The sequence below is a fragment of the Rhincodon typus genome, chromosome 32, assembly GCF_021869965.1.
Source record: "Rhincodon typus isolate 14 chromosome 32, sRhiTyp1.1, whole genome shotgun sequence".
Taxonomy (NCBI): Eukaryota; Metazoa; Chordata; class Chondrichthyes; order Orectolobiformes; family Rhincodontidae; genus Rhincodon; species Rhincodon typus.
The window spans coordinates 954578-979613 of NC_063363.1; the positions used below are offsets into that span (position 1 = coordinate 954578).

At 42.9% G+C, this 25036-nt stretch overlaps 1 protein-coding gene across 1 annotated transcript in view; it reads right to left on the minus strand.

Annotated features, from left to right (window-relative positions):
* The window catches only part of LOC109924173 (membrane frizzled-related protein), a 68090-nt gene continuing 43054 nt past the window's right edge, over positions 1 to 25036 (minus strand). Inside the window, exons 4-10 of the mRNA XM_048615342.1 lie at positions 23651 to 23776; positions 22786 to 22862; positions 10721 to 10869; positions 9861 to 9991; positions 7784 to 7918; positions 3383 to 3510; positions 1 to 246 (exon numbers count right to left, since the gene is read on the minus strand). Coding sequence (XP_048471299.1) covers positions 22 to 246; positions 3383 to 3510; positions 7784 to 7918; positions 9861 to 9991; positions 10721 to 10869; positions 22786 to 22862; positions 23651 to 23776 — 971 coding nt within the window. The 3' untranslated portion in view covers positions 1 to 21. The remainder of the gene's footprint in view (positions 247 to 3382; positions 3511 to 7783; positions 7919 to 9860; positions 9992 to 10720; positions 10870 to 22785; positions 22863 to 23650; positions 23777 to 25036) is intronic.

A 25036-nucleotide genomic window follows, 5' to 3' on the forward strand; every position in this document is an offset into this window, starting at 1 on the left:
GATTGAAATGGTGGGTTATCTCTATGGTCTGACACATTCAATCGGGTCATCAGAGTCTGGGAAAAGGTTACAGTTGAAAGGCCACATTATGTCCAGAGACTCGAGTGAATGTTGACACTGTTTCTCAGCAGATTGGCAGAGGGACTGGCAGGGTGGCACTACTCCACCATCCCTTATACATTTAGGCACAAAGATGCTGCAGGTCAATAGGCGGAGATTCTCATAGCAAACCAACTCAGTCAGAAGCTGTCAGAATGAAAAGATAAAGTGTTAGTCTTGGAACATCCAAAGGATTAGAACTGGTCAAAATTCTTAGCATTTGAACTTTGTTAGACCAAATCAAACAGCCAATCATTCAACAGAAAATTGAAAAGAGTGGAAATAATTCTTGTTAAAGGGACAATCGATAACAGACTCCATTAAAAAAAAGTAGCATGACCAATGACATTTGGCTCATTAAGAAAAAAATTAATAAATGTTTGATTGGGACTAGGATCTCACCATTTCTGCAAACCCAGGATGATTCAAGTCCATAACACAGACATAATTCATTAAAACTATGCACCCTAGTATTATCCCACCTTCCTGCTCTGATTTATTGTTTATTAGGACCTCAAAACTGTGAAACTCCCCAGGACCTTGAGTTTTCTTTCCTACTCAGAATCTAGAACACAAACTTATCATTATCTAATACTCGGTTCATCTTATCTGTTCTTTCAAACCTTGAATTTACCCTGAGTTATGGGCCTTATCCTGCATTTCATAAGAGACATGATGTTGCAGTACTACTGAGTCTGAGTTGCTTCCCTGCACCAAAAGAGGGGCTTGCTTTCATTGAAGGAGGGATTTACCTGTAATGGGGAAGAGATAGGTATTGAAGTGTAGCAGTCCAGTGTGCAACAGTTTATGTGTGAAGATGCAGAAGTGTTTTGAAGATTTGTTTAACTGCCATTCGGTAGTGAGGAATATTTATGCAAATTTTTCTACAGAAGAATAAATGATTGGAGAGAAGACTGGGGAATCCACTGCACATTGAAAATGTGAGCTATTTGAACATAATACTCTTTCCTTACTGAATTTTAGCATATCACTGAGTCTGTAACTATGATAGAACATAAATCCCTCACAGCTCATTGCTCACTGTGCAATTTAATTTCTGGGATATTTATTGAATTATTTCTTCTTGCTGTATTTCTCCTACAGATGGAAGAGAATGTGGGGAAATGTGAGGTCATGCTCCTTGGCAGGAAGAATTTGGCAGAATAGAGGAGCTGAATATTATTTAAATAGAGAAAGACTGCAAAAAAACTACACAACAGGTATTTGGGAGTCATTGTCCTTGAATCAAAAAATGCTAGAATCTAATTTCAGCAGGCAATAGGGAAGGCAAATGGAATATTAGCTTTTATTTCAATGGGAATAGAGTATAAAAGTAGGGAGGTTCTGCTAAAACTACACAGGGCAATGGATCAGACCAATGGCATGGTGGCTCAGTGGTTGGCTGGGAGATTGTCTGTGTGGAGTTTGCAAATTCTCCCCGTGTCTGCATGGGTTTCCTCGGGTGCTCTGTTTTCCTCCCACAGTCCAAAGATGTGCAGGTTAAGTGGATTGGCCATGCTAAATTGTCCATAGTGTCCAGGGATGTACAAGCTAGGTGGATTAGCCATGGGAAATGCAGTGTCTCATGGATAGGGTGGGTCTGGGTGGGATGCTCTTTGGAGGGTCAGTGTGTACTTGACAGGCTGAATGGCTTGCTTCCATACTGTAGGGATTCTATGATATGATTCCTCACAGCTGGAATACTGTGAACACTTTTGGGCCCCTTATCCAAAGAAAGGTATGCTGGCATTGGAGGTAGTCTGGACAAGGTTCACTAGGCTGATACCAGGTATGAAGGGACTGTCTTATGAGGACAGGTTGAGCAGATGAGGCCTGTACTCATCAGAATCCAGAAGAATGAGAGGTGATCTTATTGAAACAAGGAAAATTCTTAGAGGACCTGACCGGTAAATACGGAAAGTCTACCAGACAGCATTATTTCAGGATAAGGGGTTGCTCATTTAGGATGGAAATGAGGAGGAATTTCTTCTCTCAGAGGGGAGTGAATCTGTGGAATTCTTTAGCACAGAGGGCTGTTGAGGTTGGATTGTTAGGTATATTAAAGGCTGAGGAAGACAGAGTTTTAATCAGTATGGGGTCAATGGTTATGACGAAAGGCAAAAAAGTAGAGTTGACGATTATCAGATCAGCCATGATCTCATTTAATGGCAGGGTAGACTTGATGGGCTGAATGGCCCACTTCTGCTCCTGTGTTTTATGGTCTTACAGACTGGAAGCCCCAGGGATGTTCTGCCTCTGTAAATACCTTATGCCATTTAGGACTAGCACAATTCTAGATGATTAATTCCAAGTGCATTTCAAAGTCAAAGTGTCAAAGCATGGAAACAGGCCCTTTGGCCCAACTTGTCCATGCCGACCAGATATCCTAAACTAATCTAGTCCCATTTGCCAGCTTTTGGCCCATATCCCTCTAAACCCTTCTTATTCTTATACCCATTCCAGATGCCTTTTAAATGTTGTAATTGTACCATCCTCCACCACTTCCTCTGGAAGCTCATTCCATACATGTACCACCCTCTGTGTGATAAAGTTACCTTTTAGGTCCCTTTTAAATCTTTGTCCTCTCACTTTAAACCTATGTCCTCTAGTTTCGGAAAAGACCTTGGCTATTCACCCTATCCATGCACCTCATGATTTTATAAACCTTTTATAAGGTCACCCTCAGTCTCCGACACTCCAGGGAAAACAGTCCCAGTCTGTTCAGCCTTTCCCTATAGTTCAAACCCTCCAACCCTGGCTCCAATGTGTTCTGGGAGATGTTATTAACAGAATACAGTTGAATTGGACTCAATTTCAAAACTAACTAATTAAAGAAATTTACAGAAGTTTACCCACTCCGATGAATAACTATGGGGGTGCTGGGGGTAGTTAAGTGTCACTACAGTAGTAATCTCAAACCCCAGACTAATGTTCTGGGACATGGTTCAAATCCCATCATGGCAGATGGTGTAACTTGAATTAATTGAAAATTTGAGACATGCAATCACTGCCGATTGTTGTAAAAACCTATCCATAATACCCTTTAGGGAAGGAAATCTGCTGTCTTCACCTGGCCTGATCTACATGTGGTTGACTTTTAATTACCCTCTGGGTAATTCAGGATGGGCAAACAGCGCTGGAAACAAGGCACACATCTTGTTAACAAATTTTTAAAAAGAGAACAATACTCCACATTCGAACAGTGGTATTGCACGCTGAGAATTCTGTACCAGTGGCAAACTACGATATGCCCAGCCAGGATTGCAATAGCTGAGTCCCTCACCTTGTAGTCCTTCAGGGTAGAAATAGCACTTCTCTGATCCGCAATTCCAAGCCAAATATTGGGGAACAAAGTCTCATTATAACTGAGGCCTTGACACATCTCCACCTCTATCTTCTGACAATCAGTTTCTGGGAAACAAAAACAAAATAGCCATTATATGCTTGAATAAATCACAGTTCCATGAGTGTGGGGCAGTTCCACAATCTTTATGTCTACCTTCCCCATCCCTCTGGTCCAGTGTATACATATAAAGTCATTGGACAGAAGGCTACCAAGGTCACCCTGTGCCCTGAGCTCAGTTTCTGGGGGTAAAGTTGAGTTTGAACTGGGAATATTATCACTGTGGAATAATCTTATGACACTGTCCAGTTCCAATCAAAAAGAATGACTCCTTAGGCTGAGTACGAGATGATAATGGGGATGTTAAATCACTCAAATCACAATGTCCCAATTTAAATCCTAAAAATGGACTCAGACTTCATTAGAAGAACAGAAGAAAAGAGAGAGGGCAATTTAGGGAGAGGGGTGAGAATGACATTATATCTTCAAGCAAAAGGAGTAGAAGATCAGCTTCACAAGTGTTAAAAAAAACTTTCAGAACGATGTGAATTTTGTTAGCAAAGGTACATTCATTAAAATACTGTCAGACTCCACTCCCTGAAAGATCCTGTGAGATTATCAACTCTAGGCCCAAGGTTTGAGCTTTGTTTGACCTGATGGAATGGATGTCCTTCACTTATTTTCTTTCAGGTTTGTCAGTAGTCTCACTCTACCTCTGTTTACAACATAAACCACCAGAATTCTTCACATATTTATCCACTAAAATACATCAATTAGTATCAAAGATACAGCTACCAAGTATTCATCTGGGGCTTCAAGTTACATAGGGAGACATTAAAAGGAAATAATACTGATTCATTGGAATGCAAATTAGATAGATTTTATTTCAATAATAATATTTTAGAATACGATATCTGAATAATTTGAGAATTAGCATACGGTGAGTGTAGCATGGCTTGGGCGAAATAAGTGAATTTGGATCGATGGATGAGGGTATTTGTCAGATAATGTTTAGGTCTGTTGTAGACTCACTGTTAGAGGTTGTTGGCTATGAGTAGGAATCAGAGTGGTTTGGTGCAGTAAGACAGGGTGGAATCACTGTGAGCTTGGTGAATAAGAAGTCAGGCTGGCAAGGGAGAAGGGTGCTTTTTTCTTTTTCTTCTTCTATATTTGTCAGTTTCCAAGGACCAGGAGTTAAAAAGCTGCACAATAGGGCTGGGTTTGAAAGAAAATTGGAGTGACATCAGAAGAGAATTGTAAACTCATTAATATCTAATCTTCAATTTATTGTTAATAGTACAAAAATAAACAGTTATATACAGAGCAGCTTAGACGTATGGAATGCCTATTCAGTAGCATTTGGGGAATGAAAAAGCTAAAGCTCCAGGTTTCAGAATTCAAGAGGTGGTTGGAGCCGACGCGGTGCATCCGTAAGGCTGAGTTACATTGTTAGCATTATTCAGAGAAGTGCTCACAGCACACGTTAGGGGCATGCAGGCAGAAAGGAACGTGCGAATGCTAGATAAATCCAAGAAAACCAGGCAGGAAGAGCAGGAGTCTCCAAAATCTCACTTAAGAATCGGTTTTCCATCCTGGATACTTGTGAAGGCAATGATTCCTCAGAGGATTGCAGCAATTCCATGAATGGTCCAGCTGTATCAGTGTGAAGGAAGAAACGTGGAAGAATTGTAGTGATAAGGGATTCAGTAGTTAAAGAACATAGAACATAGAACATAGAACATTACAGTGCAGTACAGGCCCTTTGGCCCTCGATGTTGCGCCGACCTGTGAAACCAATCTGAAGCCCATCTAACCTAAACTATTTCATTATCATCCATATGTTTATCCAATGACCATTTAAATGCCCTTAAAGTTGGCGAGTCTACTATTTTTGCAGGCAGGGCATTCCACGCCCTTACTACTCTCTGAGTAAAGAACCTACCTCTGACATCTGTCCTATATCTATCACCCCTCAATTTTAAGATATGTCCCCTCGTGCTAGCCATCACCATCCGAGGAAAAAGGCTCTCACTGTCTGTCCTATCTAATCCTCTGATCATCTTGTATGTCTCTATTAAGTCTAAAACAGCCTCAAGTCCCTCAACCTTTCCTCATAAGACCTTCCCTCCATACCAGGCAACATCCTGGTAAATCTCCTCTGCACCCTTTCCAATGCTTCCACATCCTTCCTATAATGCGGCGACCAGAACTGTACGCAATACTCCAAGTGCGGCCGCACCAGTGTTTTGTACAGCTGCAACATGACTTCATGGCTCCAAAACTCAATCCCTCTACCAATAAAACCTAACACACTGTACGCCTTCTTAACAACCCTATCAACCTGGGTGGCTGGAGGTCAGAAAATTGCAAGCATTGTGTCCTTGCTCAAAAAAAAGTTATAGGGAAATGGCTAGCAATCACAGAATTCACACTTGAATTTCTGTAATGGGAAACATCTAGAAGCAATAATTTGGGATAGAATTAATCGTCATATGGACAAATATCAGTTAATTAGGAAGAACCAGCAATAGATTCCTTAAGGGAAGATCATGTTTAACTAACTAGTTGGAGCTCTTTGAAAAGGTAACAGAGAAGTTCGACAAGGACTTCCAAAAAGCATTTGATATACTGTCATACAACAGCTTTGTGGAGAAGGGCTACATATCATGGAATAAATGGGACAGCGGCAACATGGATGCAAAATAGACTGTGTGATAGGAGACTGAGAGGAATGGTCAAAGGATATATTTCAAATTGGAGAGAGAGTCTCGCTCTAGAGTTCTCCAAGGGTCGGTATTGCTTTTACTGATTAATATTAATGATCTAGATCTTGCAATTTAGGTGAAAATTTCAGTTTATGGACACTACAAAACTTGGAAACATTGTAAATTGTGAAGAGCACAATGTAGAAATTCAAAAGGACATTGATATGTTAGTTAGGTGGATAGATAGTTGGGCAGATGTAGTACAAGGCAGAGAAGTATGAGCTGCTATGTTTTCATGGAAAGACAGTATCAAATAAAGGGTATTCTAAAGGGTATGCACGAGCAGTGAGACCTGAGTGTATATATACATAAGTCATTAAAAATTGTAGGTCAAGTAAAGAGAACAGCTAATAAAGCATATCCTAGCATGTATTAATAGTGTCATAGAGTACAAGAACTGGGAGTTACGCTGAAACTGTATAAGGCACTAGTTAGACCTCAGCTACAGTATTGTATTCTGGGCATCACACTTATATAGGACGTGGATGCGTTGGAGAGAATGCAGAAGAGATTTACAGAATGGTTCCAAGGATGAGAAACTTCAGTTAAGAAGATAGATTTGAGAATTTGGGAATATTTTCGTTCATGAGGAGAAGACTAAAAGGAGATTTGATTGAATTTTTCAAAATCATAAGAGGTGTGGACAAAGTAGACAGGGAGGAACTGTTCCTGCTCATGAAAGGATCAAAATAAGAGGATACAGATTTAAAGTGATTTACAAAGAAGTAAATGTGATTTGAGAAGAAACCTGCTCATGCAGCAAGTGGTTTGGGACAAAGAGAAACAGAAATTGCTGGAGAAACTCAGCAGGTCTGGCAGCATCTGTGGAGAAAGAAACAGAGTTAATGTTTCAAATCCTATGACCATTCTTCAGAACTAGAAGCAACTAGGAAAATGTACTATGTGAGCTGACGATGGGTTGGGGGAGAAAAGGAGTGAGAGGATAGATGGAGATAAGGCTCAAAAAGAGAGGGGAAAGGGCAGACAGTCAAAGGGACTGTTTATACTAGGCCAGAGAAGAAGAGAAGCCAGAAGATGATAATAGAGACTTTGTGTTGTTGAAAATGTGTTGGCTGTGCTTAAAGCAATCCATTTCATGACAGGATCAGGATAGAGAGTGCAAGTAATTGAACAAGGAAGGGGTGTTCAAGTTCTAAAATTGTTAAATTCAATGCTGAGTCCTGAAGGTGGTAAGGAACCCAGGCAGATGATGAGGTTTTGATCCTCCAACTTGTGCTGAGCTTCACTGAAGCATTGTAGCAATGCAAGTGGTTTGTGTCTGGAATATACTTCCTGGGTAAGGGGGATTAAGGCATTCAAGACAGCATTAGAAGGGGAAAGAGTGGGAAGGTAGCACAAAGGCATTCAAATAGTCATTGCAGACACAAAGAGCTGAATGGCCTTTTTTTGCACATAACAATTCTGCAATTGGCCACCAGACTGTCATACTATACACCTAACAAGATGTTTGATGATCAAATCAATAGATCTCAGTCTTTTTGTGTCCAGCAATTTCTATGTTCCTATAGATATATGTGTAACATGGTTCCATTGAGCCCCATTCACAGGTTCATACCATAAGAGAGATCAGCAACACCACTGCAGTTCATCTCATCACTCCCATCTGAGCAGTCATTCCAACCATCACACACCCACTGCATCGCTTCACACTGCCCATCTACACATCTGAATTCATGAGGGCTGCATGTTGCTGCGAGAGACAAAAGAGAGAAGAATAATTAGGGTGAATGATCTAACAGTATCTGACTTCCGTGAACTTCTAAAAGCACTGCATGCAATTTTTTTTCCCCAAATGTCACAAATAGAACAGAACGTGTAAAAGGGAGAAAAAATGTTGGAGTAACCACAGATCTGAGTAACAGCAAGTCACTAACCCTATCAAGGGATTAGGGTACATCAGAAAAGGGAAGTTGAATTTTCATTTTGAATTATTTGTCCACTGAATCCATGGACATTGGAGTCCAATCACCCAGTTAATACCAGAAGCCATCCAGTATATCCTAGATTGATTGCTTATGTGACACAGGTGTCCAGTTGCAGTACTAATATTTCTAATATTTCTTTCTAATATTTGCAAAAACTGAAGCAAGAGTCAGTATGGTCCATTGCTCACAACCACTAGTTGTCTGCCCAACCTTTAGGAAAATACTTTGGATGAGAAACATTATAGGATGCCTGAAGGCAGTGAAAACTGCTATATGATAGGAATATTTCTCCCCCTTTTAAATAATACTTTTACAATGTGGAAGATTAATGATGGAGAATGAATTACTTAAAAAACAAAGTCAAGAATTTAAATCTATAGTATAGAAATAAATATGTAGCACGGTAATGTTCAAATTATAAATAGAATGTTTTAATCATATTTTCCATTTGGAAGCAAAGCTGTGAAATGGCAGAGCATATAGTTTAAGCTTGTGATCCCTATCATAGTTCTTTGCTGATCTTCAATTGTACATGTAATTTACGAATCATAGAATGATTAAAGCATAGGAGACCATCATTTGGCCCATTAAGTCTGTACACTGGGGAACGTGCAACATTAAGTCTGGCCCATTAAACTGTCTGCAAGAGCAGTCACACAGTCCCAGTAAAAACCAAAACAACAGCACAGTGGCTCAGTGGTTAGCGCTGCTGCCTCACAGCGCCAGGGACCCGTGTTCGATTCCACCCTCAGGCAACTGTCTGTGTGGAGTTTGCACATTTTCCCTGTGTCTGCGTGGGTTTCCTCCAGTTTCCTCCCACAGTTAAGGATGTCGAGATTCTACAAATACATTAACGACAAAAGGGTAACTATGGAGAGAATAAAGATCCTTAAAGATCAGCAGGTTAGGTGGATTGGCCATGCTAAATTACCCATAATGTTCAGGGATGTGTAGATTAGGTGGGTTATAGGGGGATGGGTCTGGGTGGGATGCTCTGAGGGTCGGTGTGGACCTATTGGGCTGAAGGGCCTGTTTCCACACTGTAGGGATTCTATGAACTGCAGATGCTGTAAATCAGAAACAAAAACAGAAATTGCTGGAAAAGCTCAGGAAATCTGGCAGCATCTGTGAAGGAAAAAAATCAGCGTTAACATTAACATACTGCTTTCTGTCTCCTTGTAACCTCACAGTCAGAAGGCTTTATGAGTTAACAACAATTTGCAGTGTTTTAAACATAATCAGGTGAACGTTCTGAGGAAAGTCACCGGACCTGAAACATTAACACTGATTTTTTTTTCTTCACGGATGCTGCCAGATCTGCTGAGCTTTTCCAGTAACTTCTGCTTTTGTCACATAGTCCCAGGTCCACTGTAGTTCATAGCTTTATTGCCATAACAGTGTCTCACATATTGAAGATATTAATAATTAAAAAAAACACTTGCTCAAAATGATTAATGTACTAGGTGAGCAACCTAGGAGATTAGCCCATTTTAAATGATGGGTCAGTGAGGGAGAGGGCAAACCCTTTCATTCATTTATTCAGTTATACAGGAACACTGATGGTCCCAAGCAGAGCTCAACAACTCCTTCCTTCCTTAAGGACATCGTACAGCACAGAAAGAAACCGAAGCATAATCACCAAATTGAATTGGTAATACAAGTTTGTGAGGCCTGAGGGGACAGGTAAAGGGCTGAAATGTTTCTTACCCTCACTCCTGTTTATTGATTGGTAGGTGGCAACAAATCCCACGTCTGATTCTTCCTCATCAGCAACAAAAAGAACAAGCATCTCGTGTCGGGGGGATGTCAGAATCGGAGGGAGTGAGTGCCCACAGTATCTTTAAAAGGAAAGACGTGATTAAATTTAGTGCTTTTCACACCTGTTTTTGCCCACCTTGTCTTGTACTGCCTTCCGTCTCCTTGTAACCTCACAGTCTGAAGGATTTGAGATGTTTCACAAGTTAACAATTTGCAATGTTTTAAACATAATAAACAATCCTTGATGTTTCAGAGAGAAGCATTAAACAAAATTGGACACCAGAGAGATGACCAAATGATTGTTCACTGAGGTAGGGTTTAAGGATTGTCTTAAAAAAAGGAAAGTAAGGGAGAGAGTCAAAGAGAGAATTACAGAGATTAGAGCTGATTCAAGTAAAAGAATGGCCACCAATGGTAGAACAACTAAAATTGGGCCTGGTCAAGAAGCCAGATTTAGATGACTGCAGGTATCTTGGATGAGATTATGGAGGGGGGCAGTGTTGAGGCCAAGGGGGTATTTGATAACAAGGGTGAAAATTTTATAATCAAGTTGCTGCTTAACCTGAAATCGGTGTAGGTTCACAATTACATGAATGAAGGAAGAGAAGGATACATTGCATGTAAGGACTTAGAGATTTAGATCACCATGTGTTTAAGGAGGGTAGAACATAATGGCATACTAGTGATGGGACTCTGTGTCAGGTAGTTTAAGTCTGAGCCCCAGAAGTAAAAGATTATTATTTCATGTCGCCTTCCTTCATAGATCTGTTACATTGCACTGTGTCCTGTGGATATTTTATACATATTACCTGCCCATAAGGCTGCTGGGACTGCTGCTAAGCTGGTCATGTACCTCCACAAAGTCATATCGACAGTCAGCGGCAAGCTCCAGGCTAAAGTTGTGGAATAGCAACTGAATTACATGACCCTGAGGAACTGAGATGTGCCACACACACACCTACACAACAGAAAACAAGACATTGTGTGTAAAATTATACCATAAACAATGAGATTCCTTCACTGAAACAATTTTAGTTACTTCCATAAGGTAAGGTTTAAATAGACAGCTGGAAAAAGAGAAAACCAGGTAGCATGCTGAGATGGGTAATAAATGCTGGTCAGCCAACGACACCCACATCCCAGGAGTGAATAAAACAAAAATCAGCTACATGTGCTGTGGCTGTGTGATAGACACGTACAGATCTGGAGGGTCCCCAGAAAGAAAATCTTGCATTTATATAGCACCTCTCACAACCTTAGGACAAGCAAAGTGTTTAGAAGTAGTTTCATAGTGATGTAATGCGAGAAACATAGCAGCGATCTGAGTGCAGCAAGTTTCTCAAAACTCCAAATGAACAATGAAAATGTTATGATGATGTTACCTAAGGGATAAATTTTGGTCAAGACATCAAGGGAGCATTTTTTTTTTCGGATTGTGCCATTGAGATCTTTTACATTCAGCTCAGAGGATCAACAGGACCTTCGCTAAATGCTTAATTCAAAACACCACTCTTTAACATGTTAGTGCCAGCCTAGATAAATGACGTGGAGGTGCTGGTGTCGGACTGGGGTGGACAAGGTCAAAAATCACACAACACCAGGTTATAGTCCAACAGGGTCATTTGGAAACACAAGCTTTCAGAGTCTCGCTCCTTCTTCAGGTGCTCTTGAGAGAGGAAGCAAAAAGACACAGACTTTATAAGTAAAAGATCAAAGGGTCATACACTGATGCGAATTAAACAGACCTAAGATGCTGTTAAATCTATAAGCAGTTATAAAGGAGATGCAGATTTCAATTTGTTAATATGCAAACCCCTGAATTTTTGCCCAGAGATAAGTAAAGGTTTTAGCAAAGAAGAGGTGACATCTTGGATCAGACAATGCATGTGAGGCCCTGTTTAGAATCTGTTTGTGTTTTGACTTGGAGTCAGACTGGTTTTATTTCTAAAGTAGGAATTTGTAAAATGCCACATTGTTGGCAAATTGTGTGCTTTTTGAACAAAATAGATTGCACCTGCAAATATAAATCTGCAAATGCAAATTCTCTTCTGTGTGTGTGTATGTGTGTGTGTGTGTGCTCGTGCACGCATGTGCGAGAGTGTGTGTGCGAGAGAGTATGCTTGCATGCGTGTGTGTGTGCACTCACATGTGCGTGTATGTGTGAGTGTATAGTGTGGTGATCTGTAGTGCAACATGTACCCAAGATCCCGGTTCAGGCCATCTCCATGGGGACCAAACTTGGTTATCAGCCTCTCCTCTGGCGACTCTGCCTTGTTGTGTATCCCAAAATCCAACATGGTGGACATTTACCCAAAGCTCCGATGCTGAATGTCCTTGACCGCTGATGTGCTCCCCCACTGGGAGGGAACATCCCTGTTTGGCGATTGTTGCGCAGTGTCCAGTCACCCGTTGTTGTAGCGTCTGCATGATATCACCAATTCACCATGCCTCGGGGCATCCTTACCTGCAGCGTATGAGATAGACAACATTGGCCAAGTCACATGAGTATCTGCCGTGCATGTTGTGGGTGGTGTTCCCACGTGTGATGGTGGTGTCCATGTTGATGATCTGACATGTCTTACAGGGGTTGCCATGACAGGGCTGTATGGTGTTGTGGTCAATGTTGTCCTGAAGGCTGCTGGGTAGTTTGCTGCGAACAATGGTCTGTTTAAGGTTTGGCAGCTGTTTGAAGGCCAGAAGTGGAGCCATCGGGAAGATCTTGACGAGGTGCTCATTGTCATTGATAATGTGTTGAAGGCTGCAAAGAACATGACGTAGTTTCTCTGCTCCCGGAAAGTACTGGATGATGAAGGGTAACCCATCGGACGTATCCAGTATCCATTCTCCGAAGAGGTCAATAGGGTTTTTCGCTGTGGCACGTCAGAACAGGTGATCGATGTTGAGAATCGTATCCTGTTCCTATGAGGGCGTCCTTCAACACTTCCAGGTATCTGTCACATGCCCCCTCATCCAAACAGATCATGTGTATATACTCAGGGCTTGTCTGTAGGGGATGGCTGTTTTAATATGTTTTGGGTGGAAGCTAGAGGAGTGCAGCATCATGGGGTTATCCGTGGGCTTGCGGTAGAGTGAGGTACTGAGGTGCCTGTTCTTGATGAAGATGCATGTGTCCAAGAATGAGACTTTGAGGAATCCATCTTTGTGTTGTCTGCAGACTTGGACATATTACATTTAGAATCCTCATCAAATCATTGATTTATGTTACATAAAGCTGAGTAGCAAGCACTGACCTTTGCAGCACCCCACTGGTCACTGCCTACCACTTGGGGGTAAAAAAACATCTATTTTGATTTTTTGTTTCAGGTCAAGATGCAGATGAAGCAAGTGACTAAGAAAGAAAATGATATGCTGATGTTTGTAAGAGGGAGTTTTGAGTCTAGGAGTAAAAATGTCTTATTGCAATTATATAGATCCTTGGTGAGACCTGGAATATAGTTTGTAATTTACTCTCGTTACCTACGGATAGATATACCTGCCATTGAAGGAATGACTTGAAGATTAACCAAACTAATTCCTGGTATGGAGGGATGTCTTTTGATGAAAATTTACATAGATTGGACCTTTATTGTCTGGAATTTAGAAAATTAAGAGACGATTTCATTCAAACAAACTTCTTCCAGGCCTTCAGAGATAGTAGGAACTGCAGATGCTGGAGAATCTGAGACAACAAGGTGTAGAGCTGGATGAACACAGCAGGCCAAGCAGCATCAGAGGAGCAGGAAGGCTGACGTTTCGGGCCTAGACCCTTCTTCAGAAATGGGGGAGGGGAAGGGGGTTCTGAAATAAATAGGGAGAGAGGCGGAGGCAGATAGAAGATGGATAGAGAAGATAGGTGGAGAGGAGACAGACAGGTCAAAGAGGTGGGGATGGAGCCAGTAGAGGTGAGTGTAGGTGGGGGGGTAGGGAGGAGATAGGTCAGTCCAGGGAGGATGACCAGGTCAAGGGGGCAGGATGAGGTTAGTAGGTAGGAGATGGGGGTGGGGCTTGAGGTGGGAGGAGGGGATAGGTGGGAGGAAGTTCAGGTTAGGGAGGCGGGGACAAGCTGGGCTGGTTTTGGGATGCGGTAGGGGGAGGGGAGATTTTGAAGCTTGTGAAGTCTACATTGATACCATTGGGCTGCAGGGCTCCCAAGCGGAATATGAGGTGCTGTTCCTGCAACCTTCGGGTAGCATCGTTGTGGCACTGCAGGAGGCCCAGGATGGACATGTCGTCTGAGGAATGGGAGGGGGAGTTGAACTGGTTCGCGACTGGGAGGTGCAGTTGTTTAGTGTGAACCGAGCGTAGGTGTTCTGCAAAGCGTCCCCCAAGCCTCCGCTTGGTTTCCTCGATGTAGAGGAGGCCACAACAGGAACAGCGGAGGCAGTATACCACATTAGCAGATGTGCAGGTGAATCTGCTTGATGTGAAAAGTCTTCTTGGGGCCTGGGATGGGGGTGAGGGGGGAGGTGTAGGGGCAGGTGTAGCACTTCCTGCGGTTGCAGGAAAAAGTGCCGGGTGTGGTGGGGCTGGAGGGGCTGGAGGGGAGTGTGGAGCGGAAAGAGTGGTCCCTCCGGAAAGCAGATAAAGGTGTGGAGGGAAAAATGTCTTTGGTGGTGGGGTCGGATTGCAGATGGCGGAAGTGTCGGAGGATGATGCGTTGGATCTGGAGGTTGGTGGGTTGGTACGTGAGGACGAGGGGGATTCTGTTTTGGTTGTTATTGCGGGGAGGGGGTGTGAGGGATGAACTGCGGGAAATGCGGGAGACATGGTCGAGGGCGTTCTCAACCACTGAGGGGGGGGCGTTGCGGTCCTTGAAAAATGAGGACATCTGAGATGTACGGGAGTGGAATGCCTCATCCTGGGAGCAGATGTGGTGGAGGCGAAGGAATTGGGAATAGGGGATGGTATTTTTGCAGGAAGGTGGGTGGAAGGAGGTGTATTCTAGGTAGCTGTGGGAGTCAGTGGGCTTGAAATGGATATCGGTTTCTAGGTTGTTGCCAGAGATGGAGACAGAGAGGTCCAGGAAGGAGAGAGAGGTTTTGGAGATGGTCCAGGTGAACTTAAGGTTGGGGTGGAAGGTGTTGGTGAAGTGGATGAACTGTTCGAGCTCCTCGTGGGAGCACGAGGCGGCGCTGATACAGTCATCAATGTAACGGAGGAAGAGGTGGGGTTTAGGGCCAGTGTAGGTACGGAAGAGGGATTGTTCCATGTAACCTACAAAGAGGCAGGCATAGCTTGGGCCCATGCGGGTACCCATGGCCAACCCCTTTGTCTGTAGGAAGTGGGAGGAATTGAAAGAGAAGTTGTTGAGGGTGAGGACGAGTTTGGCTAAGCGGATGAGGGTGTCAATGGAGGGGGACTGGTCGGGCCTGCGGGACAGGAAGAAGTGGAGGACCTTTAGGCCATCTGTATGGGGAATGCAGGTGTATAGGGACTGGACGTCCATGGTAAAGATGAGGTGTTGGGGACCAGGGAATTGGAAGTTCTGGAGGAGGTGGAGGGTGTGGGTGATGTCACAGACGTAGGTAGGGAGTTTCTGGCCCGAGGGGGAGAAAATGGAGTCGAGATAGGTGGAGATAGGTTCGGTGGGGCAGGAGCAGGCGGAGACAATGGGTCGACCAGGGTAGTCAGGTTTGTGGATTTTGGGAAGGAGATAGAAGCGGGCAGTGCGAGGTTGGGGAACGATAAGGTTGGAGGCTGTGGGTGGGAGGTCACCTGAGGTGATGAGGTTGTGGATGGTTTGGGAGATGATGTTTTGGTGGTCGGGGATGGGGTCATGATCAAGGGGGCGGTAGGAGGAGGTGTCGGAGAGTTGGCGCCTGGCCTCGGCGATGTAGAGGTCAGTGCGCCATACTACAACTGCGCCTCCCTCGTCTGCGGGTTTTATGGTGAGGTTAGGATTGGAGCGGAAGGAGAGGGCTGCACGTTTTGTGGGGGAGAGGTTGGAGTGGGTGAGAGGGGTGGAGAGGTTGAGGCGATTGATGTCTCGACAGCAGTTGGAGATGAAGAGGTCGAGGGAGGGTAGGAGACCTTGGGGTGGTGTCCAGGAGGAGGGGGTGTGTTGGAGGTGGGAGAAGGGGTCAGTGGAGGGAGGGAGGGTGACCGGTATTCGTTGATGTGTGGGTGGAGGGGGACAAAGGTGAGCCCTTTACTGAGGACTGACCGTTCGTCCTCAGTAAGGGGGAGGTCTGGGGGGATGGTGAAGACCCGGCAGGGCTGGGTGCTGCTGTCTCCTCTGGAGCTGCTGGACTTCACAAGCTTCAAAATCTCCCCTCCCCCTACCGCATCCCAAAACCAGCCCAGCTCGTCCCCGCCTCCCTAACCTGTCCTTCCTCCCACCTATCCCCTCCTCCCACCCCAAGCCCCACCCCCATCTCCTACCTACTAACCTCATCCCGCCCCCTTGACCTGTCCGTCCTCCCTGGACTGACCTATTTCCTCCCTAACTCCCCACCTACACTCACCTTTACTGGCTCCATTCCTGCCTCTTTGACCTGTTTGTCTCCTCTCCACCTATCTTCTCCTCTATCCATCTTCCATCCGCCTCCCCCTCTCTCCCTATTTATTTCAGAACCCCCTTCCCCTCCCCCATTTCTGAAGAAGGGTCTAGGCCCGAAACGTCAGCCTTCCTGCTCCTCTGATGCTGCTTGGCCTGCTGTGATCATCCAGCTCTACACCTTGTTATCGCTTCTTCCAGGACTTGACAGGGTGGTGCAAGCAGTATGCTTCCCTTGGCTCAGGACTTTAGAATCAGGGGACACAGACTCAGAATGGGGAATCTGGGACTAAGATGAGGAAGGATTTCCTCTCCAGAGCATGGTGGATGCAGGGGTTGTAGGGGAGAATGGTGTTGAAGTAAATCAGTCACTGTCTAATTGAATGGTAGAGCAGCTTTGATTGGTTGACTGGCCTCCTCCTGCTCCTCTTTCTGTTGTATAAGGCAATTGAGACATTGAATGGTTATCTGACATTACAGATAAGTTCTATCTATCAGCATATTAAGCAATGTTCCTGGGAGGTTTGGTAACCAATTTGGTATCGGGTTAGTTTGAATTGTTCCAAGTGCTAAGTTCCATGTAGCAAAACAGCAATACATATCGTTATAACTAAGGCTGAAGGAGCCCATCGTAGTCCCACTACTCCATTGATCACAACATAAAATTTAAAAAAAAACTTTCCAGTTATCTAGATGATCAATCAAAAACTGCACCTAAAAACAGGTTTTAATCACAAAGATCTTTCAACCAGGATTCTTAATGTCCAACATTATGGGTATATTTTATCAAAACAAACCTTATTCAATAAAGATGCAATAATTGGTTAATATACATACTTAGGAGGATGTATAAATGTTTATTTCTATAAATATCCCCCACACAAAATCTTTAAGAAAGAGAAAAAAAGAGAACAGATTTTGCTACAGAGATTTTCTGAAAAAAAATCTGTGGCAATGGATTCTATAAGGCAAGAGGATAAAATAGAGAATATTCCAGAGTCTGTTGCTGTGATGTTCTGGCATGTGTGATCAAGTCAATAATCATATATGGTTGTATCTGAAGCCTTGCAGACACAGTTTGTTCACAAAATACAATTTTGAAAGGTTCTTTCAATCGCTTTTTGAGAATAACAAATAATTTTCCCTGAATTTAACAAAGAAGAAAGAACATTACAGCACATGAGCAGGCCCTTTGGCCCACCAAGCCTGCACCAACACATGATACCTTTCTAAACTAAACAAAAAGCCCTGGCCTCTCCATTGCCTGTATGTCTCTATTCCCTACCTATTCATGTATCTGTCAAAGCTAATATCTCCCATACCGGGCAACATCCCAGTAAACCATTTCTGTACCCTCTCCAAAGCCTCCACATCCTTCGGGTAGTGTGGTGATCAGAACTGAATACAATATTGAAATTTTGGCTGAACTAAAATAATATACAGCTGCAACGTAACTTGTCAATATTTTTTATGCTACATCTGACCTATGAAGGCAAGCATGCCATATGCCTTTTTGACATTCCTCCAATTGAACCAGTTAGTGGGGGAGTGGGGGAGGAGTCTGTGTTGGTAGAGGGGGATAAGGAACTTCTTCAAACCACACTATTCAAAACCACCTCAGCAGGGGCTACAGTAGAGCAAGCAATGATCACCAGTCATATGATTTTTAGGAAGATTTGTTAAAAATTCTCCGATGTGAACTTTCAATTAACACGTTAAAATAAACTACTCCAGATGTGCCCACACAACTTGAAATAAATTCCTTTTCCACTTTACTTCAAAACATAAGTCCTGCAAGCTGCATTAAATATAAAGTCTCTTTGGAGCAGTACTTACTCTTAATTCTAACCTAGTACCTCACAAGGGATCATGTAACTCAGATGTAATATTACAAACTATGAAGTACTATGTAATAAACCTACCCTGTTCAACAAGACCGAGCCTGTCCTCTGTGAAAGAAGTTGTGGGTACAAACTTCCCCACTTGGTAGCAGTAACTTAGACTATTACCAATAAGAAGGATTGCTGCCAGTGAACCCACCCAAAGCATCTCAGATGGTTCAAGTGGGCATTATAACAACACATACCAATTTTTAAAAACATTTTTATGTTCACACCACCACCTGCAAGTTCCAATCTTAGCTATGCATACTGTTCTAACTTTGAACTATATCACAGTTCCTTCACTAGCATGGGATGAAAATCCTGGAACTCACTTGCACACAGCACTGTTACTGTACATACACCATAGCAACTACAGCAGGTGAAGAAGGTGGCTCACTAGCACCATATCAAGCGTCAATTGGATTGGGCAATAAGTTCTGGCCTTAATAGAGATGCTGACATCAATCGAAAGAATAGAAAGTCATTTCTGGAGTGGTTTTTGTATTTAAGTCTGAGGTGAGGAGGTTTTTATTTCTCTTTGATGATCATGAATATTTGGAAGTCTCTTCATAGAAACCTTACAATGTGGAAGCGGGCCATTCGGCCCATCGAGTTTACACCGACCCTATGAACAACATCACACCCAGACCCACACCCCCATCCCTGTAACTCTGCATTTCCCACAGTCAATCCATCTAGTCTATATAGCCCTGGATTCTACTGGCACTTTAGCATTGCCAATCCACCCTAACCTGCTTATCTTTTGACTGTGGGTGGAAGCTGGAGCACCCGGATGAAAACCACATGCACATGGGGAGAATGCGCAAACTCCGCACAGTTGCCCAAGCATACAATCAAACCCAGGTCCCTGGCGCTGTGAGGCAGCAGTGCTAATCACTGAGCCACCATGCTATTCTTCACCAAAGAGCAATGGTGATCATTTAATACTTCTAAGGCAGAAGTAGATAGATTATTCATTAACAAGGGACTCAAAGGATATCAGTGGTTGACGGGTGTGTGGAAATGAGACCACAGTCAGATAATGCTGCGCCTTTATTTAAGAAAGGCTGTAAGGAAAACCCTGGGAATTATAGACTGCTGAGTCTGACATCAATGGTAGGTAAGTTGTTGGAGGGGATTGTGAGAGATAGGATTTACATGCATTTGGAAAGACAAAGGCTGATTAGGGATAGTCAGCATGGTTTTGTGTGAGGGAAATTGTGTCTCAGAAAGTTGTTTGAGTTTTTTTTGAGGATGTAACCAAAAAGATTGATGACAACAGAGTGGCAGACATCGTCTACATGGAATTTAGTAAAGCATTTGACAACGTTCCCCATAGTAGACTGATTAGTAAAGTTAGATCATGTGGGATTTAAGGAGAACTTGCCAATTGATTACCAAATTGGCTTGAGGGTTAGGAGACAGAGAGTGGTGGTGGAAAGTTGTTTTTTGGATTGGAGGCCTGTGACTAGCAGTGTTCTGCAAGGATCAGTGCTGGGTCCACTGTTATTTGACATTTATATGAACAATTTGGATGACAATTCAGGAGGCATGGTTAGTAAGTTTGCAGATGACATTAAAATTGGTGATATAGGTGACAGTGAAGAAGGTTATCGAAGAGTACAAAGGAACCTTGATCAATTGGGCCAATGGGCTGAGGAGTGGCAGATGAAGTTTAATTTGAATAAGCGCAAGGTATTGCATTTAGGTAAAACAAACCAGGGCAGGATTTATACAGTTAATGGTAGGGCCCTGAGTAGTGTTATTGAACAGAGAGACCTAACGGTTCAGGAAACATAGTTCTTTGGAAGTTACATCACAGGTAGACAAGGTGGTTAAGAAGGCATTTAGCATACTTTCTTTCATTGCTCAGGACCTTTGAGTATAGGAGTTAGGATGTCATTTGAGGTCCTACAGCTTGTTGGTGAGGCCACTTCTGGAGAACTGTGTATAGTTCTGGTCGCCCTGCTATAGGAAGCATACTAGTAAATTGGAGAGGGTTCAGAAAAGATTTACCAGGATGTTGTTGGGAATGGAGGGTTTGAGCTATACAGAGAGGCTGGATAGCCTGGGACTGTATTTTACTGGAGCGTAGGAGGTTGAGGGGTGACCTTACAGAAGTTTATAAAATCTTGAGGGACATAGATAACATGAATAGCAAAGGTCTTTTCTCCAGGGTGGGGGTAGTTCAAAACTAGGGGGCATATTTATAACGTGAAAGGAGAAAGATTTAAAAGGGATCTGAGGGGCAATGTTTTCAATCAGAGGGTGGTCTGTATGTGGAATGAACTGCCAGAGGAAATGGTAGATGCAGGTACAGTTACAACATTTAAAAGACATTTGGATAAGTACCTGAGTTTGAAAGAACATGGAGAAAATGCAGGCAAGTGGGACTAGTTTAGCTTGGGAAACCTGGTTGGTATGGATGAGTTGGACTAAAGGGTCTCTTTCTGTGCTATATGACTCTATAAGTCAGAAACTCCCAAAATGTAACCCGTTCTTTGCTGAAATAACTATATAATTGATCTTGATTAGCGCAATACAATTGATCTTTGTACCTCTGGGACGGTGAAGACAGAAACAGTCAAATTTTGATTTCTCACTGACATCCAGCCTGCCCAATGGAAAATGGCTGTTTATGAACACCAGATGAAGATGAGATGGGAGAGTAGGTAGTCATTCCTCCTGTGGTTGAATAGTCTGCCAAGCCTACAATCTAGGCGAACAAAGTTCCAGTAGTAAAGGACATTATGTACTCTTAGAATGATGCCTTGAGAAGAGACAGTGTTTTTGGAAAAGAATGAGTGAAAATTGAGGTGGGAAATTACTGGGCTGTCGGGTAATATACATAAATGGAGAGAAACATCCAGACCGACAGTCACAATATTGAAGTGAACCAAAATACTGTTTTTAACAGCCTAGCTGGTCATATATCAGAATTTACTTAAAATAGAATCACTATCCTGACCACAGACTCACATACACCAGACTAAACAATATGCTTTAATCAAATGCACATGAACACATGGAGTTTCTCTTATTGGCATAACCCATGTTATATGTTTCATTCTGCTGACAGTATTTGTCTGTGCATAACACCTCCTGCTTACTCCCCTGATCCTCAGTTTTTAAAGGCAATTTGTAACTTAGATACACGGACCACAAGAACGCAGATTCAGTCCCCAGTCCATGGTCTGCTGGTTAATATCAGATATTACTATTGGTCTTGGCACCTGGATTAAATGTTTACCTTTGACACATTCAGAATTACAATGTTTGCTGCCACATGGTGTATGAGCTAATGGATCCCAGTAAAAGTTCAATGGGTAGCCCTCTCAATTCTGAATCCATAAGTTACAGATCCAGGTCCCACTCCATAGACTTAAGAATCATACAGTTTTTACAGTGTGGAACTAGGCCCTTCAGTATGTCATACACACGCTGATCACCAAACATCCATCTACTCTGGTCCCATTTTTCAGCACTTGGCATGTATGCTGTGGCATTTCAAATCCTTATCTAAATAATTCTTTCATGACTTGAGGGTTCCTGTCTCCAATACGCTTTCAAGCAGCATCTTCCAGATGCCGACTACACTCTGGATGAAAAGATTTTTCCTCAAGTCCCCTCTAAACTTTCTGTTCCTTACCTTAAATCTGTGCCCCCGGTTATTAACCCCTCTATTAAGGAGAAAAGTTTCTCTCTATCTATCCTACCTATGACCCTCAGAACTTTGTACGCCTTGATCAGATCCCCCTCAGCCTTCTCTGCTCAACCCCAGCCTATCCAGTTTCTCTTCATTATTAAATTGCTCCAGCCCAAGTAACATCCTGGTGAATCTCCTCTGTATGCTGTCTAGTGCAATCCCATCCTTCCTACACTGTGGTGAGCAGAAATACACACAGTGCTCCAGTTGTGGCCTAACTAACATTATATACTGGTATAACCCTATCTGTTCTTTCTAAGTGTCCCTTCTATACCTAACTTCTAACTTTAAATTTTAAAATTCATCATTGATCATCATCTTATTGCTGTATGTGGGCTCTTGCTGTCTGTAAATTAGCAGTTATATTTCTTACATTCAAAGAATGATTACAATTCACCAAAGTGGTCAATAGGGAATAAAGTGCATTGGGACATCCTCAGGTTGTGAAAGGTGTTCTCTAAAGGCAAGCCTTCTTATCTTTCACAATGTCTGTTACAGACATTATGTCAGAAACTATAGCTAGTCAAAACACCCTGAGTTAGAAATCTTTCTTTCTTTTAGCTGAAGAGTGGCTATTTTACATTTGGTGCCATTGGGTCAACCATAAGAGAGGAGTGGACAAGACCAGAGAAAGAGGTGGATAGAAGGACATTGGTCTGGAATTGAGAGCAACTGAAGGAGTCTGGAACTGATAATTATTGAGGTAGTCTGGAAATCATGGAGATGAAACATTGATAATGGGGACAGGATTTTATCAATGATGATTTAAGCTGTGCCAGGATTACGTACTTGCCTGTGTGGATACAGCTCAGGATGTTTCGGAGTGGCCAGAGATCCTTCCAGATCAGTCAAAATCCCACCGCAATCTAAAGAGAGCATTGGAGACACTGGTATTAAATTGTTAATTCATGGATGCAATGGACCTGGTCATCAGGCATTTAGTATCGAAAAACTTCATTTATTTTAAAGAAATTGGTAACATCAATAGTGGCACTGTGCTTTTACATTAGCACAGTCTTTCAATCTTTGATCTATGTTGTTCAGCTATTCTGCACTAATTGCCTTAAGATCAGGACTCTCCCACCCTGGACAAGTCTGCCTTTGCCATTTTGCCACAACAGAAACCTTGTAGTTTCCTGTGTTGCATTCCCAGTGTGAAGCTTCTCCCAACAGTTACACTTATCTCCTCATGTGAATGTCCACCATGTAAAAAGAGCACATGGCCAATGGTGATGGAGGGGATCAGAAGTTTCTCAGTGGGTGCAGTGCTGAAGCAAAAAAGGTCTTTTTTGTGACCATCATCCAGTACCAGAGGATGTTCTGCACTGGATAAGCAGTGTCTCCGTACAGCCACACAATGAATGACTCTTGCATGAATAAATTGTGACTTTTCACAGTTACACATCAAGTATTCTTTACCATGAATAACCTGTGATCTCCATGGTTATACATTATGGCCCCAATGTTCTTGAATAAGCACCCATTTACAATGTGCCTTATCGTTCTCCATTTTTCAGCAGGAAGATCAAATGTTTTAGAGTGGGATTGGTGATTGGGATGGGTTTCACAGCAATGTTTGGATAGCTCCTCTGTGCAGGTTTCACTAGGCTGGGTACTTTCCCAGTCCTGTGCACTGAAGGAGGATGACACTTACCATGTTGGTGATCAGCACAGTTCAGCTCATCAGTCTTGTCCAAACAATCATAAAAGTTGTTGCAGTTAAAGGTGGTGAAGAGACAGCGGCCATCATCGCACAGAAACTCATCCCAGGCACAGCTCTCTGAGAAAAGAAAGATTTTTCATCAACAGCAATCCTCAGTTGGCAAACAAAACCTTCTTCATGAAAATGCAAGTTATGTCCCAAAGAAGATATCATACAAATCCTAACAAAGTAAAACCTGCCTTGCCTGTGATAACCATTTGTTTTTGGATACCTCATCTGGCGTGTGATGACCTGTCGGGTTGGCAGTAATCTCAGTGAGACTTGCCATTCAAGGGAGTTCTCACAGACAGGAGAGATACCTTCTACGAGAAAGGAAAATTGACAGTGATCCTCATGTCCATGGAGTTGGTTATCTATCCTGAACAGGCTCTCTGGTGCCCTACCAGAATTATATGAATGCAAGATTCACGTGCCTTCACTTACAACTCAGCTATAACCTAAAGCCAGTGTCATTAGTGCTTACATCGTAGTCATCAATGCTGTTGAAGATGTTAACCAAAGATTCTACACTGACTTGATGAGGTCCTATTGCTATCCCACAAGAAGAAGGAGCTCCACAGAAAACTCAGCTGTGCTTCCAACACAAAATCTGGATTCAGTGCACTGGATTTTATGGGGGATAAATTATAACTAAGACCCCTCCCCAACTGGGAAAGTTCTGTTGACACCATGCCGACGAGATACCAGGCTGTCTGGGTGCAGCCTTAATTGGAGCAGATGGAGAGACTGGTCCCATCTCGGGTGGGGTGGTGGGGAATCCTAACTAAGACAACTTCTGGCCAATGAAATTGTGTGACAACTCTATGTCCCAGCAATGTCAGAATCGAGCAGTAGCCACTGCTGGGACTTCAGGCAGTCTATAAAAATGCAGACGTGATGAATTCCAGACTCTGGTAAATCTGGCAATTTAGTCAGACCCCTGTAAGGTCCCAGACAACCATGGTCAATGTCTGTCCTTCCTCTATGGCTCCCTACAAGTGCAGTTTAACCAATAATACTCAAGACAGCCTGATTTCTGAGACACTGCAATATGCTACATCCCTAAACTAGTCCAGATACATGGGGATCAAATCGTTGAGAGTAACATTGTTCGTTGCTTTTTGTACAATAATCATCCCAGGCCTGGTATTATCTTCTAAAGCAAAATACTTTGGATGCTGGAAATTGGAAATAAAAATTGAAAATGCTTGAAATACTCAGTATGTTAGGCAGCAGCTATGGCAATAAATGGATTTAATGGTGACAATTTGGTGACTATTCATCAGAACCAGATCCATGGCCCAGATTACCCAGCCTCTGGATCCGTGGCCCAGATTA